The sequence below is a fragment of the Lactuca sativa genome, chromosome 6 (assembly GCF_002870075.4).
Source record: "Lactuca sativa cultivar Salinas chromosome 6, Lsat_Salinas_v11, whole genome shotgun sequence".
In the NCBI taxonomy this organism is placed as follows: domain Eukaryota; kingdom Viridiplantae; phylum Streptophyta; class Magnoliopsida; order Asterales; family Asteraceae; genus Lactuca; species Lactuca sativa.
In genome coordinates, this window is record NC_056628.2 from 49,425,947 (window position 1) to 49,447,456 (window position 21,510).

The 21,510-nt window shown below is 36.9% G+C and overlaps 1 protein-coding gene and 1 non-coding gene across 2 annotated transcripts; one reads left to right on the forward strand and one right to left on the reverse strand.

The window, feature by feature from the left end:
• Window positions 1-533: 533 nt before the first annotated feature.
• Window positions 534-640, forward strand: LOC111897416 (small nucleolar RNA R71). Its single transcript, XR_002852247.1, has one exon. It is a non-coding gene; the product is annotated as a small nucleolar RNA R71 (small nucleolar RNA).
• Window positions 641-8,655: 8,015 nt separating this feature from the next.
• Window positions 8,656-19,305, reverse strand: LOC111897404 (uncharacterized). The gene is made up of 2 exons (XM_052764902.1): window positions 18,586-19,305; window positions 8,656-8,865 (listed from the first exon to the last, which is right to left on the reverse strand). Exons 1-2 carry the CDS (start codon window positions 19,303-19,305, stop codon window positions 8,656-8,658), a joined length of 930 nt encoding a protein of 309 aa, XP_052620862.1.
• Window positions 19,306-21,510: the final 2,205 nt, after the last annotated feature.

Consider the following 21,510-nt stretch of genomic DNA (forward strand, 5'->3'; position numbering starts at 1 on the left):
ATTGACTTAAAATCAGATTTGTTCTCGGGTGATGGTTATTTTTAGTAGTAACCTCATCCGGTTTGTCGTTACTTTTCTTCTTTAGCCTTCTTCTATTCATCATAAGGTAACCATTCTTTCTTAGGCTTCCTCCAATCTTCATCATACCAATCACCACTTGAGTAGCATACTTGTAATTTTTTGTTCCCATTTTCATCAAAATCACAATGTTTTGTCAAGTGCGATCCACTACAATTATCACACCCTACTTGTATGGCATCTATAGATTGGCCCATGTTTTTCATTCTCAGGTCCATATTCTCGATTTTCGCCATTACCGCTGCCAAGTCATCCGAAGCTCCACTGCCATTCACTTACCTCTTGTAATGTCTTCACGAGGGTTGTAGTACTTTCTAGAGTGCTTCGAGAATTGTTCTATTAATTCCTTGATTGTAGTGTGATTGTTCTTCGTTATTGGTCCTTGAGAATTGTGGAGTGTCCTTGTGGTTGCATTTACCCCATCATAGAATATAGAAACTTCTTGATGCAGATTGAGATCGTGCTGAGGGAAATTTCTTAGCAATCCCTTATATCTCTCCCAAGATTCATATAAAGACTTGCCATTTTCTTGTTGAAAGTTAGCAATATTCTTCTTCAACCTTGAACCCTTTGAAGGCGGACTGAACTATTGAATGAATTTTTCTCGAAGTTTGGCCCATGTCTAAATGGCTCTAGGTGGAAGTGACTTGAGCCATTCTTTTTCTTCTCCTTTGAAATTTACTCGAATCTACCTCAGCAACATCGATTCACATGGAACGTTGGGTTACATTAAAGTAATTCATAATGTCCATAAATTCATCAATATGCTTGTAGGTATCTTCGTGATCCTTCCCATAAAATGGGATATCGTTAAGCATAGCAAAAATATGCTCATTGAGTTCGAAATTGGTGGCTGATAGAATTTCGGGTGGTACAAGACCCAGTCAGATGTTGTTATGAATCTACTTCTTGTACTCCTCCATCGTCATCTCCATTGTATCAACCATTTCTTCTACTTCACTTTTGACCTCATCGTCTAAATCATCCTTGGCTTCTAGTCCGTACCCTATGCCCTCCTTGTCTGGAGTCTTCTACTTCACTTTTGACCTCATCTTCTGAAAACCGCTACTTGATTCATCGACTTTTTTATCTTTCTTCTTATGGAACGCGAACTTTAGATCTTCAAGTGGTGGTATAATTGGAAAGTTGGATCTCGTGTTCATATATTACTGAAACAAAAGAAAAGAAAAACTATAAAAACGAACTAAAAAAGTAAATAACCGAAAAACTGTAAAACTTCAGTTCTCACGTCGTGCAGAGGGTTTGTCACATCGTGAACACTTTAAAATCATAAAAACTTTTTTTAAACAGAAAATTAACATTTTACGGGTTTTACACCACAAAAATGTTTGATTAACCTAAAGCAATTAAATTAAATACTGAAATAAGTCATTCCCTGACAACGATGCCAAAAACTTGATGTGCACAGATATATCTACCAGTTTTAAATTTATTACCTAACCAAACTTAACTACTGATGCACTTATAGGCAGTGTACCTAGTCAGATTATAATATAGAAAAGTAAATCGGTATTTCTTTTTATCTTATTTTTCAAGTTCAGATTAAGTTAACTACTCACTTAACTCAAAACTAAACAAACAACTAACTAGAGACAATTGTAATCAAGAGAATGAAAACACTTCTGTTTAGCTTTGAATCCCCTTTTTCCTACGGTTAGTTTCAAGTCATGGATTAATTTTGTTTGTTACCAATAATAAAGTTATTAGAAGTCTTGGTCCTATCTCCTAATGTTTTTCACCAATTCATGAACTACTATGTAATGGTCATACTCAAGCAGACACTAAATTGCTTAATTAAGATTATTGGGCTATGTAAGATATATCTAAAATTAATTATCTATGATGAAGACAAATAACGAAACACAATTATGATTAAATTATGCTCTCTAGCACAATTAAAGTTACTATCTTTATTACATAATCTAGGATTTAGTTAATCACCAGCTCTAGTAATTTAATGGTTATAAACAACTAGGTAAACAAGCTAATGCAATTAAAGTGATCATTCAACTACGCATATCTTGAAATCTAGGCAACAAGATTTAAAGTAATAACATCTTAGGTCATGATAAATCAAACACAAGCTAACCCAACTTCATAAAACCCATGAAAAAGTAGAAACTATAAATAGTATAACGGTTCATCATCACTAAATTGAAGCCTAAAGATTTAGCTCATAATACCATAAAAGAAACAGACAAACACATAAAAAAGTGAATTAGACATGATCAATCTAAGCAAACTGAATGTAAGATGTGATCTTTTGCTATAATCTTTTAAAATCTTGACCTCCGATCTTCTCCTCCTTCAACGGGTTAGTGTTGGTAGGTTTTTGTCCTAGAATTCGTCTCAAAAGCCTCATATCCTTATCAAGTCAATATAATGTACGATATATATAGTTTCCTTAAAATCAGTCCTCATGTCATGACGATTAGGGTGTCACGACGTGAGCTCGGTAATTATCTTGTATTCGCCAAGGAAACTTGTACCTCTCCCTGAAGGAATATTTGGGAACATGTGGTCACGATGTGAAGATATAATTGTCACGTTGTGAGTGGTATTTTCATGCATGGGACTGAGATCCTTCCATTCGCCACGCCGTGGACTTCAAAACTCCATGTCGTGGGACTTCATTTTGCATAATCTTCTTTCCTTTATGCTCCTAGCTTCAGCTCCAGTCCTCCAAATGTCCAACTTTTGTAGGTTTCAGTCATTTTCCTTCAAGAATGTCCTCTTTGGGTACAAAATAGAATTTAACTTAATAAGTACCAAATATCTTTGAATTTTACGAAAACATAGCTTACAATGTATTAAAACAATGCCTAGAAATATGTATAAATATGATAACACCACCAGTTTGTTAGGATAAGAAATAAACAAGTTAAGCACTTCAGAAAAACGTCAAACAAACTTCGGTGAACTTTGCGGAAATAAAACTTTTGAAAAACTAAAATAAAAACTTAACACAATATTTAACTTGGTTCAGTCAAGGTAACCTATGTCCACAAGCGAATGAGAGAGAAAATATTTTTAACTTTGAGGAACTATTACAAATACTCAATGTTGTATCTCACTTTTGAGTTGTCACTAAAAACTAGCAATTTATAATGATGGGGATATCAACATATTTATAGGCAAGCATGGGAAAAACCTAATTTTGATGATCCAGACCCATCCATAAGTAGCCACATGAAAGGGATGTCATAATTTCCAACCAATCATAGAATGTCATGTGGGGGGCTCTAGAACCTTCAACCTCATGCGTATCAACCATACACATGATGGAGCATCATGAGCCATGATGGTCCATCATATGACATCATGGTGCATCATGATGGAGCACCCACCATCATGATGACGCATCAACCATATCAAGCATCCTCATTGAACATCTTTATTCTTCTGAACAACATTGTAGAGTCTTGAGCATCCTAGAAAAAAATTCACCTAAGTAGTGCATCATGAGCCATGATGGCACGCCATGAACATTGGTGGCGCATCATGCTCTATGATGACACATCTGGCTCTTTAATGGCACACCTTGATCTTGAATGACGCATCCTTCTTCAATAAATCATCAACAACACTTCAACACTCTCGGAGCACGGCAAAGCACAAAATGGTGGCACATCTTACACTACAATGGCGTACCGTGATCATAGGTGGCACACCTTGGACGTGAGTGGCGCACCTTGTGCCAATAGTGGTGCATCTGAGACGCTCCATTCTTCTTCCTGATGCTCTATGTTCCTCCAAGTGCTCCACTTAATTCCATGCTCCATGTTCCTCAAAGTGCTCCATGTTAATTCTAAGAGCTCAATGTTGGACAATACTTCATTCGCCAACAACATATTCCTCAAAATGCTCTATTTGATAAATGAAATGAAAGAAATTTGTGCATGACTTCGGTTGAACCTGAATAATTATTCATCCACCTCTATATTTACTGACGTCTAAATAATACACTTACATTTGTCCAAACAAACACTTTTCATATTGTCAAAAGTTGCTATTTACTGGTACAAGACATGTAACATTCACTACAAAACAATGATTTGTAATAAGTGTATCCCCTTGTTGTCTCTCAATAAGTAAGTACGCATCCGAGGTACACACGTAAACCTCCATGAGCCCCTCAATGTCCAACCACACAACTTGTTCATCCACCATAACTCTTGGAAACCATTGTTCAAGAGTATTAGACCATGCACATATCCCCTTTCACTTATACGAATTCTCTTGGAAATAGAGAATAAAATTGAAGAATGATACATTGCAAAAAATAACCCTAATGGTCATTTTTTAGAGAAAGGTCCATTCTTGATAATACAATACCCTCTTGCGTATGTTGCAATTATATTTGATTTACATATATAACATATCCATAGATTTGTAAACTGGCTAGAGCTGATAGACTCGTTTGATTGTTATTTATAAGGAAGGTATATTTCTTATGCCCGTTACCAAATCTTTGAATATGTTATATGTGCAACAAAACTAGTAAGTATGTTTTTGCCAACCTTCGTTATCAAAATGGAGAATGAGTCACCAGAAAATCTTTAAAGTTGATCGGAGAAGCCATGGCCGCCAACAGGGAACTACTTTAACCATTCTTTTCGTTGAGGTGGATCCACTTTTTGACTTACGGCAACCCATTTTGCTTTTGTTGTTTTATTTAAATATCAAAATGATATTTAAACCAGATGAAAAATGATGTACGGCACACAAATCGTTGTACAGCATTCTCAATTTAGATATCATTATAACTGAGCAATTAAATCGATGTTTCTAATATCAACTAATCTATTTAGATAGAAGGATGGTTTCAAAAACACAGTTGCACACAAAATCTACATGCAATCATGGTTTGTGACATGTCTCTTCAAAGATAAATATAGAGACTAATAATATGATTGTCTATTTTTCTTTATATAATCATATTTTTTTAATAGAAGAAACTATGCCATTATATCTATAAAAGGTATTATAATTAAAATATGTAAGAAAATTTAAAAGGCATCGACATTAATTTTAATTGGAATCAATAGACAAATTATTTTAAATTGTTTATTTTCACGCTTCTTTGTATATACCTTTTAAGTATACAGCGGTTATTTAAAATATTTATAAAAACGAATGACGTGCATGTTCTTGTGTTTATTTATATGATATGAAGGGGACGTTTATTTGATATTAAGACTTTAGTTAGGTCATTATATGAAATATGAATGGTGTGCATGTTATTCTCTTGCATATGTGCCAAAACAAACCGCTAAATGGATAACATTCGCGTATCTATGTAGGAGCCTTGTCCCTCAAATTCTCAGGGCAGTGGAAATTTTTTGAGAACTATTTTTCTTAATACAATTTTTTCGATATGCTACCTGATTTATGTGTGTTACCCTTAACATTGGTTCTGAATCCACCACGGATGGATAACCAACAGGTAGTCACAATGTGGATGATAATTTTCGTCGTTATTTATCTAATATTTATTCATATCATTATTACTTTTAAATTTGGGAAAATATAGGTCGGAGCATTTCCGCTTACCGATGGCTTTAGGATCATTTATGTAAAATTATTTTAGTTATCATTGTATTTACATTTGTGATAGTAAAAATTTCATGGTCTGGATGAAATGTTAGAAAATTTTCATACCCAATTTTTGGACAAATATAATGCCCATGTTAAAAAAAAAAAAAAAAAAAAAAAAAAAAAAAAAAAAAAAAAAAAAAAAAAACTTAATTTATGCTACATTTCTTAAGTATTAATTAGTTTTTATTCATAAGAAGATGAATGATTTGTGCATAAGAGATTTATACATTAAGTTATCATGCATGTACCTTTTAAATTTCAAGAAAAAGTTAAATATGCTTTAATATATATATATATATATATATATATATATATATATATATATATATATATATATATATATATATATATATATATATATATATATATATATATGTGTGTGTGTGTGTGTGTGTGTGTGTGTGTACGTGTGCGCGCGCGTGCGATTTTGGCTTGCATCCATCACCTAATATTTAGATAAGATAAGATGTTATTTATATCAAACTTATATATAGTTAGAGTTGTTCATTATTTGGATAAAATCGAATTGTCCAATTAGACAATTCGGATTACGCTATTTGGTTCGAATATTCGGATTTGTTTTCAACAAATCCGAATTATTATTTTGAATTTTAGATTGGTTTTGATTTATAAATAAGAACTGAAAAATCCAAAAAAACCGAGTAAACATTTATTACTTATTTATTTTTAGTATATATATCTATAGTTATTTATTAATTTTATAATTTATTTTTCTAAATAGGTTCAAAATGTTTCACCCGATAAAAAAACATTAATATGCATTTTCTCTCAAAAGTTTTCTATCTATAAAATATTTAACTATAATATACCTTATAAGTAGTTGTTTATAAATTTCAAATCACAAAGAAATAACTTTGTTTTGCTTCTTGTATAAAATTGGGTAATATTATAATTATATCATTTTAAAATGCGTTGGTTTTTGAAAACCGAACTATAAAAACTGATCCAACCGAATTGTAATTGGATCGGATCGGATTTGAATTTAGTTTGGACTATTCAGATCCATGTTTTAAAAGCCATAATCAATTCGGATTCACTTAATTTGATTCGATAAAACTGATACATTCAAACGAACACTCATATATATATATATATATATATATATATATATATATATATATATATAGAGAGAGAGAGAGAGAGAGAGAGAGAGCTAGGTTCAAATGTGGATTGACATCTATTATGTGAATGTGTAGATAATGTTATTCTGTGAGAATAACAAAGAAAATATGTTGCTTAATAATATAAATACGTTCAAGCTTACATAACTATTGTTCTTCTCACACATTCTCACTAATTAAGTCGTCTACAAGGTTATTATAGACTTTTTATTATTATTCTCATTCTGTCATAATGTTTATTGATTCATATTCTGTAAGAATGAAAATGAAGGAAAAACGATGTGTAGGAACAAAAATGAATAAGAATTAATGAGAATTCATGAAAATGACGATAGTTGTATAAGATTGAACACAGTCAAATTAGTAAACAACTTATTCACTTAGTAATTTTCATAAAATAGCATTGTCCACATGTCCACACAATAGTTATTCATCCACATTATAACCTAGCCCTAGATATATATATATATATATATATATATATATATATATATATATATATATATATATATATATATATACATATATATATATATATATATATTGTAAAGCATATTAGTCGTTTCTTGAATTTTAACAGGTATAAGTTATAAAGATTTTGTACAGATCAATTATACATAAATATCATTAATATTTGCCAAAAGTTTTAAGACTCTAACTAAATAAGGTTATTAAAAAAATTTAATCGGAACAAAATGATAATTTTAAAAAAGTATAAGGTATAAATACAACTATTTTATTTAAAATTGGTAATTTTTTGTACATAATAACTAATAATAAAACCTAATAATTATTTATTCGAAAAAAACTATTCACCAAAAGAGTTATTTATCACTGCCGCTTTGCGGAGGCACACATCTAGTGTGTGTGTGTGTGTGTGTGTGTGTGTGTGTATATATATATATATATATATATATATATATATATATATATATATATATATATATATATATATATATATATATATATATATATATATTACATGTGGATGACATCTATTATGTGGACGTTTGTGGAGAGTGCTATTTTATGAGATTGACTAAAAGAATAGGTTGTTTGTTATGTAAATACGTTGAATCTCACATAAATATTATCATTATCATGCATTCTCACTAATTATTATTCATTTTTGTTCTCACACATCGTTTTTCACTCATTCTAATTGTTACATAATATGATTATCAAGAACACATTCTGAAAGAATGAGAATCATAAAAAAAAATATAAATAAATAAATAATCCATAATACCCTTATAGACAATTTAATTAGTGATAATGATAATAGTTATATGAAGTTGAACATATTCATATTAACAAACAAAAAAATTATATTAATCATTCTTACAAAAAAAAAACATTGCTCACATGTCCACATAATAGATATTCATCTACATATGAACCTAAGGGCGTGTTTGTTGTGATGTATTTGACTACATTCCTTTGTAATTGGAATTAAATTCCAATTACAAAGTGTACATGTTTGGATAGGTTTTTATAAGGAATTGAATTACTAAATGAAAAAACATGCCCTTCTCTAGTGTAATCAAATTCTTTGGCCATGAGAGAAGATTTCAAATAGAACGTGTGTTCCATATTTTATTGAGACAAAAATACCCTTTCCATTCAACAAAAAAGAACACAACCCTAATTCCAGTTTACCGCCCGCTTTCTTTCCTTCCTTTTGTGAAGGAGGACCTCCAATCCAGCGACCGAACTAATCTTTACAATCTTTAACAACTTCATTCATCATACAGGTATGTTAATTTGATTTCTTCACCGTGCTTTTTATTAATTTCTTCGTTATCTTCGTTCAATCTTATTCGCTAATTAGTTCCTTCCAACCGGTTCCTTCAAATCGTTTCAATCTCTTCACAATGGTCCAATCTGATTTCTTATTCATGCTTTCTATTTCTTTGTCATCTACTGTGTTGGCGGGAAAATTGGTGCCTCTTGGAAAAAATTCGACGCCGACGCCGACTGTTGGAAAAAGTCCACATGAAATTTTCGACCTTTCATCACTTGCATTCTTATTTAGTTTTTGTTTTTTATTCTCAGATTACGAGATGGCTTTTGACTTCCTGTTAATGAATCTGTTTTTTATGTTTTTACTTGAATTTGTTACAGGTTATGTCTCGACTTAGTTTAACATGTAGATGTAGGTTATGGAGAAGGAAAGTTTTAGTGGCATATTGGAACCAAGTTATCGTATTGGTTGTATGATTTTTTATTACCGTATGCAATTTGATAGCCAAATACAAAAGCAGTAGACTACGTATCTGGGGTATAACATCACATACCGATCGATACACCATATTGGATAGTTATGCTTATGAGAGCGACACCATGTGTTTATCACAACTTAGGATGAATAGGAGATGTTTTGCAAGATTGTGTTGCATGCTAGAAACATTAGGTGGGTTAAAAGCAACTAGATATATGAATGTTGATTAACAACTTACCATATTCCTTCACATGATTGACCATAATGTTAAGAATCGAGTCCTTACTTGGCGTTTTCATTGTTCGGGAGAAACAATTAGTAGACTTGTCACTCGAGTATGTCATGAGGTGATAAGATTGCATCCTTAATTTCTTAAGAGACCCGATGCTATTACCGAAGACTCTACGGATCAAAGATGGAAGTGGTTCAAGAACTATCTAGGGGCTTTAGATGGAACACATATAAAGCGTTTAGTGCCACTTGAAGATAAGCCTAGGTATAGAACAAGAGAAAATGATATAGCTACAAATGTGTTGGAGGTTTGTCCACAAGATATGCAATTTATCTATGTGTTACCGGGATGGGAAGGATCAGTTACGGATAGTAGAGTTCTTAGAAATACCTTACTAAGACCAAATGGATTAAAAATTCGAAGACCAGGTACTTATAAATAATAAATTAACTATCTATTACACATCGATATTATATTAACTATAATCTATATTTAGGCTATTACTTAGTAGATGTTGGATATACAAACAGAGAAGGTTTCCTTTCCCCTTATAGAGGTCAAACGTATCACTTGAATGATTGGTGTGACGGACATCAAACCACCACTCAAAAAGATTTATATAATATGAGGCATTGTTCTGCACGAAATGTTATAGAAAGATGCTTCGGTATTTTAAAGGCAAGATGAGGAGTTTTAAGAGATAACTCGTATTATCCGGTTGTAATAAAGAAAAGAATAGAATCGTGCCTTCACTTTGGTGAAGGCAACCCAAAAGGACCATGCTACAACCGGGTCAAGTACATACCAAATATAGTTATGGACTTAGATGCTAATCCAACAATTATTAATGGTTGGTTTGCGTAAATATTGTTGCTCCTAAACCAAAGTAATAGTTTTCGTGAACTTGTATGCATTATCCCATGTGGTATGCTCGGATATCCTCAAAAACTCATCCCATTTATTTGCTCCCATGTCTTATGCTAAATGAAAATTTGCGGTTTTGCATTTCTGAATTGGAGAAAAACCTTTTTTGCATCTTGCGTCCCGCTTCCAATGGAAATATGGAAATCGGCATTTCGAATCGCAAACAATACGTAAAAATATCTCTTTCCTCTTCCGCAACCGTCGTTGAAACTTTTCATAGTACAGGGCGTTATCTACAAAATAGTCTTTTGTAAGACGATTGTGTCTGGCTTCACGATTTCTCCTCAATAGAGGTCTTCTTGTCTGAGGTCATGAACGTGAATTTTGACATTGGTTTTTTCGAAAATACATCATTGTTTTTTCCATGACGAAACCGACAAATAATGTATCTTCGTGCGCCATCAAATCAGATGACAAAGATGATGATGATGACATTGTGAGTTTTTTTAGAGAATATGTAGAAATAAGTGTGAAAATTGTTTTAGGTTTGTTTGATATTTATAGATTGTTAAATGTATTAAAAAAGATTAATTTTCAAAAATTTATTGTTGTATCCGTTGAAAAAAAAGGAAAAAGGTTTTTTTCTCTTTGTTACCATTGGAAATTAGAAAAAGAATAAAAATCGACCAATGAAATAAAGAGTGAGCGGGCGGGGTAGCCTCCCCTCACTCAAATCCCGCACAACCTTCCCCGTTGCACCAGTGTTGTGTTGCGGATCGCGGTTCCGAGCCCCGCACCACCTTCCCCGCTACACACCCTCTAGCATTAATCCCACCGTTTCAAAGAAAAAATGTTGTATATATGTAACACCCCAAATTCAGAAGACCTAGAAAGGAAAGGAAAACCTCAAGATCAGAAGGTAACTCGTCAAGTAGGTGGGATGACTCGATGAGTAGGAGCATATTTTGGGTCGCGGGTTAAGTGACCTGCTAGGCAAGTTGGTCAAGGTTTGGGAAACCCTAACTACGAGACTTGGTGCCCTACTTAAACATCTTATTCTCCTCCTCTTGGTTCCATTCCCAGCCCCCATTGTCCATAACTTAACCCACGAAACCCTAGAGCCTTTAGAGAGTGTGTGAGCCATCCTTGAGTGTTTTGTGTGTTCTTAAAGGCTAGAAGAACAAAAGGAAGCTTGAAGGTTCAAGTAGAAGGTTTTGGATCTAGGGATTCGTTCTAATCTCATCACTTTCGGGTAATCAAGCTCCTAACTTTCCTTGTAGTTTCTTAGATCTCTTTATGGTCCCTTTTATGGGGGTTTTTGACCAAGAAGTATGATTCATGGGTTAAGGATGTCTAAAGTTGATGATACTATCAGATCTGAAGTCATTGAGGGTGGTGAAGGCATAAAGGTGCAAACTTTATGCCATTAGAGTCCCATACAAACCCAAGGTTGCTAGTATGGCCTTTTAAGCCCCAAAGGTCATGCATGGAAGTAAAGTTCAGGACTTTACGTTTTTATTGGGTGACTAGGGCCTAGATCTTGGTTCCCCTGTTGTGGATTGGAGTAATATAGGTTTTGGTCATAGATTTATGTCTTAGGGGGACTAGGGTTTTGGCTAAACCAATTAAGAAGGATTAGGAGTGGGTAAAGTTGGAAACTTTACGCTTAAGGGGATCATTTCCAACATGTAGACGAATTTTGGGGTCTGGATCTAAAGTGTAGGAGATTAATCTGTTAAGATGGCCTAAGCACACTGAGGTACTCGACGAGTCAAAACGAGTTGTCCCATTTTTATTCATGTTAGAACTCGGCGAGTCTGAGGATTGACTTGACGAGTTGATTCGATAAATCGCGACCATGTGTAGCCAGGGAAATCGGCGAATCAGGGGGTGACTTGACGAGTTGGATCATGATTTCAGGATTCTGAGTTTTGGAACTCAACGAGTTGATGGAGCAACTCGGCGAGTCGAGTTAACCCCGAGCATTGACCTTGACCATTGACTTTGACTTTGACCAGGGGTAAAATGGTCATTTACCCTAAGAAGGATTATCGGTTCTTGGCTAAGTGTCCTGCTGTTACTAATAGCTCAAGAGTCGAGGGAGCAGCAGCTCGGCGAATTGCCAGTTAGCAGCCAGCGAAGTATCAGCAGGACTTCAGCAGTGCATGGTGAGTCTCCTCACTATACGCATGGGTCTAAGGCCACAATGTTGGTCCATTATGTTTATGTACAGTAGGAAGACCCGAGGGTTAGCCCTAGGCATTGTATGTTATATGTTCCGGATCACGATCCGGTGCCGGGCGAGGCCCGATGAATGTTAGTATGCTAGAGGTCTTCATGATTCTTGCATGTGTTGGTACGATAGGTTCCGGACCAAGGTCAGATGTCGGGACAAGTCCGAAGTATGTTTATATGGTAGTATTTTTTGGACTATGGTCCGATGTTGAGGATGCTCGAGGAAGATTTATATTTGCATGTTAGATTATACTTGTTGTCTTTGTGATACTTGTATGTGCCTGGTTGGGAGGTGAGTGTGGGCGAGGTCCCATATCTAATCACTAGCTGAGTATGGATGGGGTTCCATATCTTAATATTAGCAGAGTAGGGGCGAGGTCCGTGATAAGAGAAAAGTGAGTGTGGGTGGGGGCCCGTGTCTCACTATCAGTAGGAGTGTGGACGGTGTTCCATAACTCATCAGTAGCAGACCAGGGGTGGTGCCCAAGTTAGGCAAGGCCTTAGATCAGGAGTACAATAGAGTATGTTTCTTTGTGTATTAGTATGTTTATATGATTGTATATGTATGGTGGGCGAGGCCCAGAGACTGACGGGGCCTAAGAGAAACAGATATGTATACCGAGTTGGGCTCCATGCCATGCAAGGCCTGATGCCTGGCGGGGACCGATGCCGGAGCAAGTCCGATGTTAGGCAAGTCCCATTGCAACGGGCGGGGGCCCGGTACGTGATTAATTGTATGGTATGTGGTAGTCTGGGGAACTCACTAAGCTTCGTGCTTACGGTTTTCAGTTTTGGTTTCAGGTACTTCTGGTAGCGGAGGGAAGAGATCGAGATGACTGTGATGCACACACCAAGAAGTTTAGCCTAGGATGTATTGCTATGATAAAATAAGCATGTTTTGAATTAATGCTTTGTTTTGAGAAAACAACTTATGTTTATGAAATAAATGATTTGATAATTATGGTTTGTTTAATGATTTAAAAAAGAAATTTTTGTTCTTGAATTTTAGGATATTACAAGTTGGTATCAGAGACTTGGTTTGAGTGAATTAGGCACTCTTCCGGGTGTGTCTGAACTCAAACTAAGGAATTGCTATATAATTTTTCAAAAGAAAAACCATTTTTATAAAAGGATTTTGAGAAAAGAAAAGAATTTTATAAAAAGTAAAAAAGAAAAGGGTTTTAAACAAGTGAAAAAGGGTGTGGTGCATGCAATCAGCCGAGCTCAAATAAGTACTCCCAAATTACCCATACAAGTTTATGTTAAAAAATGCTTATCTATTATATGAGAACTGCATGCTAGATTAGAACTAAGGATCTAGGAAGGATGCCTTATGTGTGTGACACCCAATTTTTTTGCAAAAATTTTAAACTTTTAAAACCCATCTTAAATTAAATTAAAACAACTGAAATAGTCATAACATAATCCATCAACTTAATAATCATATAAAATAAGTGCGGAAGTAATAATAATAATAATAAGGTCCCAACAAAATAACTAGTAGCGATGTCCCGATGCTCCATGTCAAGCCTTAGCCTCTTTAATCTTAGCACCTGAAAAGTTATAAGGGAAAAATGTAAGCACGAAGCTTAGTGAATTCAAACACAGACATTGTACTAACATCATATTTACTAGCCCTAATCCATTTTCCAATTATAATGATAAAGGCAAAGAACGAATCAATGTCTATATTACGAGAAAGACTTGTAGGTTTGAACCGCACCGGGAAGATCCCGTATCATTTGGCCCTAATCACCGCACCTCACGAAGAGTATTACGTTGGTGATCTTACCTACCCACCGCACCGGTAAATCCGTATCCTTTGGTGGTGTCCCCATATCCATAATTAGTTACATACAGTGCACATGTACGAATTAAAACAATACTTATATAGCATGCTTTTATAATAAATTCAAATAATCACACACGAGCTAACTAGCAAACACAATCATTAATACAACGGTGTGAGAGAACTCACCTTGAGTGAGTATTAAGGATGGCTAACAATCAAATAATGCTACCAAGCTTGAGCAAACTTCAAAACCTCGCCTAAGAAGGACTAAAGGTTAGAAACGAGAAGTAATGAAGCTATGAGTTGAGAAAAGAGTAATCACAGCAAGGTCTCTAAAACAGACCTACTGTTCAAAACGGATTTACTCCAAAATCTAAAACAGAAACATAGCTTTAACTAAATTTTATAGGAAACTATGATTACTCATGATTCCATAACTATAAAGAACTCATTCTAACTCCAAAAGATGAATTCAATATGAACTTTACAAAATGGTGTATCACTTCTGTCTCTAACAATACAGTCAAGTGATGTTGGCCAATTCTACCCAATTTGTGAGTAGAATTCGTCCAAAAGAAAATTAAGAGAAGTAAAGGACATACAAGTGAAAGTCTCAGAGTTGGAATTGAATGAAAATCATCTCTCAAACTCTAGATATAAAATTCACATTGTGGACAATCACAACACTAGCAAAAACTGGTGACTGCCCACTGACCTAGAGTGTGGATCCATTATAACCAATTTATAATTGGAAATAACACCCCATATTCTCCAGATCTTAAATTCATAATATAAGGAACATATGGAAACTTGGAATCTCTCTGGATCCTTTTCCAAGCCTTAGAAATGATGAAAACAAAATGACATATCAGAACAGACCCGGATCAGACCTAACAGCAAAGATGCCATTCTTTCACATAGATAAAGCCCTTATCAGTGAGGTTGGCCTTCTTAAGAAAGTTAGCCAACTCAATTTGTGAACTTTTGGAACTGGTTTGGGGTCCGTTTGAGTTCTAGAACTCCAGATATGATTTTTACAAAATGACTACAGATCTGATGGAAAACAGAATCGTAGCCACCCGTGATTCCTTTTTGGCTTATCCATCCTTCTCCTTTTGAAACACATTTTAAGATGTGTTCATCATCCCAATTCAGTCCCCATGATAATGGTGGTACTAAAAAGGGTTAGGTATCATTAGGATTTCATTTAGCCACAATGATGTAATAATAATCAACATGAAAATAAACATAAGCACATAAAATCATCATTCTCCCTTTTAGGGTTTCCATGATCTTTTGCCACATGTAATCCCCTAGATCCATCATCCACCATATATGGGGTGAAGATAGGATCTTGAGATGATGTATAAAATACAATTACAAATAAAATAAGAAGGAGAAGAGGTGAAGATGAAATCATAAAACTAGAACAAGGTTATGAATCAAGTTGTAAGAAAGGATAAGGAGGTTCATACCAATACAAATCAAGGCTGGAAATGAACAAGAATTAAGCTCCAAACAGCCCCTTGGCTGCTCTTGATCCCAAAGAGAGAGAGAGAGGGACGATTTTTGAGAGAGAGGGAGGGTTTAGAGTGTTTTCCTTGTGTGTGTTCCAAATGATTCAATTTACACATTAAGTATTATTAACTAGATGAACTTTGCAAATAGGCCCATAGCCCATGGACTTCAATAAAAGGAGTTTACAAGATGATCAAAAGAGTCCAATAACATAAGAAATCAGACATTGGTTAAATAAATTAACCCAAGTTTACAAGGATAATTAAATTAAAATAACCAAACGTACCGAGAAAACCCGGGGCGTTACAACTCTCCCCCACTAAGAACGGACTTCGTCCTCGAAGTCAAAACCTAGAAACAGATCCGGATAATGATCCTGCATCTCGCATTCCGGTTCCCAAGTCCATTCCGAACCCTTCCTATGTTGCCACTGCACCTTAACCAGGTTTATAGTCTTGTTGCAGAGAGCTTTCATCTTTCGTTCTAAAATAGCGATTGGTTTCTCAACATAATTGAGACGCTTGTCAATCTATATGTCCTCCTGTGGTATCACAACGGTCTCATCAACAACGCATTTTCGTAACTAAGACACGTGGAACATATTATGAATTAGACTAAGCTCGTCAGGAAGCTCTAAACGGTAAGCCACCTTCCCCACACGGGCTATGACCTTGTAGGGTCCAATGAATCGAGGTCCGAGCTTTCCCCGCTTCCGAAATCGAATCACACCTTTCCAGGGGGAGACTTTAAGCAACACATAATCTCCCACCTGGAACTCAATATTGGAGCATCTTTTGTCGGCATAACTTTTCTGACGACTGCTCGCTGTGACCAAATGATCCCGAATCACTTGGATTTTCTCCGTAGTCCATAGCACGATATCGGTACTCCCAAGTACCCTCTGCCCAACCTCGCCCCAACAAACAGGCGTCCTGCACTTCCTCCCGTACAAGGCTTCATATGGAGGCATTTTAATGCTCGAGTGATAGCTATTGTTATAAGAAAACTTAGCTAGATGTAGATGGTCATCCCAACTACCCCCAAAATCAATCGCACATGCCCTAAGCGTGTCCTCCAAGGTCTGAATCGTCCGCTCACTCTACCCGTCTGTCTGCGGATGGAAGGCGGTACTAAAATGTAATTGTATGCCCAATTCCTCTTGAAACTTCTTACAGAACCGAGAGGTAAATCGGGTGTCTCGATCGGAGACGATAGAAACGGGCACCCCATGTAATGAGACAATCTCCCGAACAAAGATCTCGGCTAATTTCTCCGCCGATGAGCTGTCCTTTATAGCCAGAAAGTGAGCACTCTTAGTCAGACGATCAACAATCACCCATATCGTATCGGATCCTCGGGCAGTTCTAGGAAGTTTTGTAATGAAGTCCATGGTTAGATGCTCCCATTTCCATTCAGGAATCTTCAATGGTTGCAACTTCCCATGCAGTTTTTGGTGTTCCGCCTTGACCTTCCGACAGGTCATACATTCTTCCACAAATTGAGCCACATCATTCTTCATTCCATGCCACCAGTAAGCCTCATGAAGGTCCCGATACATTTTAGTAGCACCAGGATGGATAGAAAATTTGACTTATGAGACTCATCCATTAGGGTTTTCCGATTTCCCCCGGTATATGGAACCCAAACCCTACCATAGCGAGTCAGCAAACCCCGCCCGTCTCGTTCCATCTTAGGCAATTCTTTCCCAATCTTCTCACGCCTGATGTTTTCCTCCAGTATTGTCGTCGTTTGGGCGTCTCGGATTAGATCTAACAAAGACGACACCATCGTGATCCGGAGACACTTAGCTCGAATCGGTTCAGAAGATTGTTTACGACTGAGAGCATCAGCTACCACATTAGCTTTACCGGGGTGGTAGTGAATTTCACAATCATAATCTTTTACCACATCCAACCCTCGGATCTGCCTCATATTCAAATCCCGCTGCTCGAACAAATATTTTAGACTCTTATGGTCAGTGTATATGATAAACTTCACTCCATAGAGATAGTGTCTCCAAATCTTAAGAGCGAAAACAACAGCCCCAAGCTCCAAATCATGAGTGGGGTAGTTTCGTTCGTGGGGTTTCAGCTGTCGGGAGGCATAGGCTATCACCCTATGTCGTTGCATTAACACGGCACCAAGACCTTGAAGCGATGCATCACAGTAAACCACCATATCCTCAACCCCATCAGGTAAGGCCAAAATCGGAGCATCACACAATCGTTTCCTTAGCTCATCAAACGCCAGCTGCTGCTCTGGGCCCCAAACGAAATTCATTGATTTCTTGGTCAATCGGGTGAGTGGTAAGGCGATTTTAGAGAAATTTTCAATGAACCTCCGGTAATAACCGGCTAAACCCAAGAAACTGCGAATTTCAGAAGGTGTTTTTGGAATCTTCCATTGTTTAACCGCATTAACCTTGGCTTGATCGACCTTAATACCGTTTTCTCAATGTCAGAGGGTGAGTAACGAATGCTGTTTTCTCAATGTCTTCTTCACGAACCCGCATTTGATGGTAACCGTAACGTAAATCAATCTTGGAAAACCAAGATGCTCCCTGAAGCTGATCGAAAAGATCGTCAATACGTGGCAACGGGTACCTATTATTTATCGTGCGCTTGTTTAGCTCCCTATAATCAATACACATTCGCTGGGATCCATCTTTCTTCTTCACAAAGAGAATACGAGCACCCCAAGGCGAGCAGCTTAGCCGTATAAACCCTTTATCACTTAGTTTTTGAAGTTGATCTTGGAGCTCTTTCATTTCAGGTGGTGCCAAGCGGTAAGGAGATTTCGCTACCGGAGTCGCACCTGGCACCAAATCAATGCGAAACTCCACTTGCCGAATAGGTGGCAAGCCAGGGAGTTCCTCCGGAAAGACATCGCTGAAGTCGGAAACGATAGGAACGTCGTCTAGTGCTATAGCAGAAGAGCAAGAAGCCATAGCCAGGCGGGGAATGTCCCCCTGAATAATAAGTTCTCCACCTCTAGGGTTTCGAACACGAACTTGCTTCTTATGACAGTGGATTTCCACATCAAACGCATCAAGCCAATCGATGCCTACGATAACGCAGAGCTTTCGCATCGCAATAGGGATAAGATCAATGGGGAATTCAACTCCAGAAAACTCGAGAGTGTAACCCCGATAAACATCGGTGACATAAATAGTGCGGTTGTCGACAACATCGACAACCGTTGGGTGAGCCAATTTTCCGATACTACGCCCCAAACGATTAATAAACGTGTGAGATACAAAAGAATGGGTAGCACCGCTATCAAACATAACAACATCGGGCTTGGAATCTAGCAAATAAGTGTATGCCACTGTCGTTGTAATCACCGGCTCCTCCACAGTCATCTGGTGAGCACGACCTCGTGTCACCATAGTGGTTCCCTTAGAGGATGATGCAATTGCAGGATTTGTACCCCTGTCTCCTTTACCAGTCTTCAACTTCGGGCATTCAGGCTTCTTATGTCCCGTCTCGTTGCAGTGATAGCAGACGGGAACTACAGAAGTAATATGAGGTACTGCACTCGCAGGGGGATCCCTACAATTCTTCCAATGATGCCCTGGCTTTTTGCAGTTGTAGCATATCAACATATTTTTCTCGCCCTGAAGACGTCCTATGCTCATACCTTGACTTACTACCCTGCTTTTGCGTTTTCTGGGCATCTCTGGATGTCTTGGAAGAGGTGTCATTGGCCTTCCTCTTGGACTGGGTCTGCAACTCGATTTCCCTCCTCCACGCTATATTCATGATCGCAGATAAAGTCGAGAACTCCTGCATGCTAACGAATTCCCGAATCTCGATACGTAGGATGGCCGTGTACCGGCTGACTAACCAGGCCTCATTCCCAGCAAACGAGGGGCAAAAAGATAACATCTCCAAGAACTTGGCGTTCAGGTCACTAACGGATTCGGTAGTCTGCTGTAAGGCCATGAACTCTTGCTGCATCCGCTGCTGCTCCACCTTAGGCACATATTGTGCCTCGAACCTCTCCACAAATTGGGCCCAAGACATGGCCCTCACTTCGTCTTCGTTCAATAGAGCGGTGATGGTGTTCCACTATGTCTTTCCCCCTTTTCACAGCTGATTCATGGCGATCACTGCTTTGTACTAGTCCGGACACCCAACACTTATGAAGGCGCCCTCAACATCTGACACCCAGGGCTTAGTAGCAACTGGGTCGGATTCACCATTCCAAAGAGGAGGGCTACACTTGTTGAACTTCTCGAAGTAGTATGCCGAATCCTGAACAGGCAGAGACAGTAACGCTTCCCCGGGAATAGCCGCGAGGCGCTCATCCAGAAGAGCGCCGAATTGGTTGATTATGTCGTTGGTCACACCTGGGATTAGTTCGTTGAAACCGTTATTGAATTCCTCAGCGACAATATCCCTAACTTGCTCCATTTGGAGCTGATTAAGTCGAGCAGGCGGAGCCATTGGTATCCACAGAAGAAGGAAAATCTTAGAAACAATTCAGCCTAGATATTTCTAGGAAGACAAAACACTCAGCTTGCCGAAAATTTTTCAACCTTGCCCCGACTCGAAACCGGCACCGATGTTTCAAATAGTAGGGGCCCTTCTACTACCTTCCACACAAGTTCCAATTTCGCATTCGCGTCTAGTTTCAAAATTTCCAGTTCGCTCAAGCCGTTAATTTTACAACTCTCTCACATGTTAACACTAACTAAGTGTGTAATCTAATATTTTAAGGCTAGTAGAATCCAATTCATAGTCAACAATTTAACATAAACATTTAACATAAGAAATAAGGCTTACTTGGCTGGCTGACTGGTACACCGCGAAATCTTCCACTACTAGTCTTTAGAAGGTTTGAAAAATATTTTAAAAAGAAAATAAACTCTTATAGAGCCTCCAATTTGAGTCTAGAACATCCACAAGAATGCCTAGTTCCCTCAAACTGTGGCTCTGATACCAACTTGTGACACCCAATTTTTTTGCAAAAATTTTAAACTTTTAAAACCCATCTTAAATTAAATTAAAACAACTGAAATAGTCATAACATAATCCATCAACTTAATAATCATATAAAATAAGTGCGGAAGTAATATTAATAATAAGGTCCCAACAAAATAACTAGTAGCGATGTCCCGATGCTCCATGTCAAGCCTTAGCCTCTTTAATCTTAACACCTGAAAAGTTATAAGGGAAAAACGTAAGCACGAAGCTTAGTGAATTCAAACACAGACATTGTACTAACATCATATTTACTAGGCCTAATCCATTTTCCAATTATAATGATAAAGGCAAAGAACGAATCAATGTCTATATTACGAGAAAGACTTGTAGGTTTGAACCGCACCGGGAAGATCCCGTATCATTTGGCCCTAATCACCGCACCTCACGAAGAGTATTACGTTGGTGATCTTACCTACCCACCGCACCGGTAAATCCGTATCCTTTGGTGGTGTCCCCATATCCATAATTAGTTACATACAGTGCACATGTACGAATTAAAACAATACTTATATAGCATGCTTTTATAATAAATTCAAATAATCACACACGAGCTAACTAGCAAACACAATCATTAATACAACGGTGTGAGAGAACTCACCTTGAGTGAGTATTAAGGATGGCTAACAATCAAATAATGCTACCAAGCTTGAGCAAACTTCAAAACCTCGCCTAAGAAGGACTAAAGGTTAGAAACGAGAAGTAATGAAGCTATGAGTTGAGAAAAGAGTAATCACAGCAAGGTCTCTAAAACAGACCTACTGTTCAAAACGGATTTACTCCAAAATCTAAAACAGAAACATAGCTTTAACTAAATTTTATAG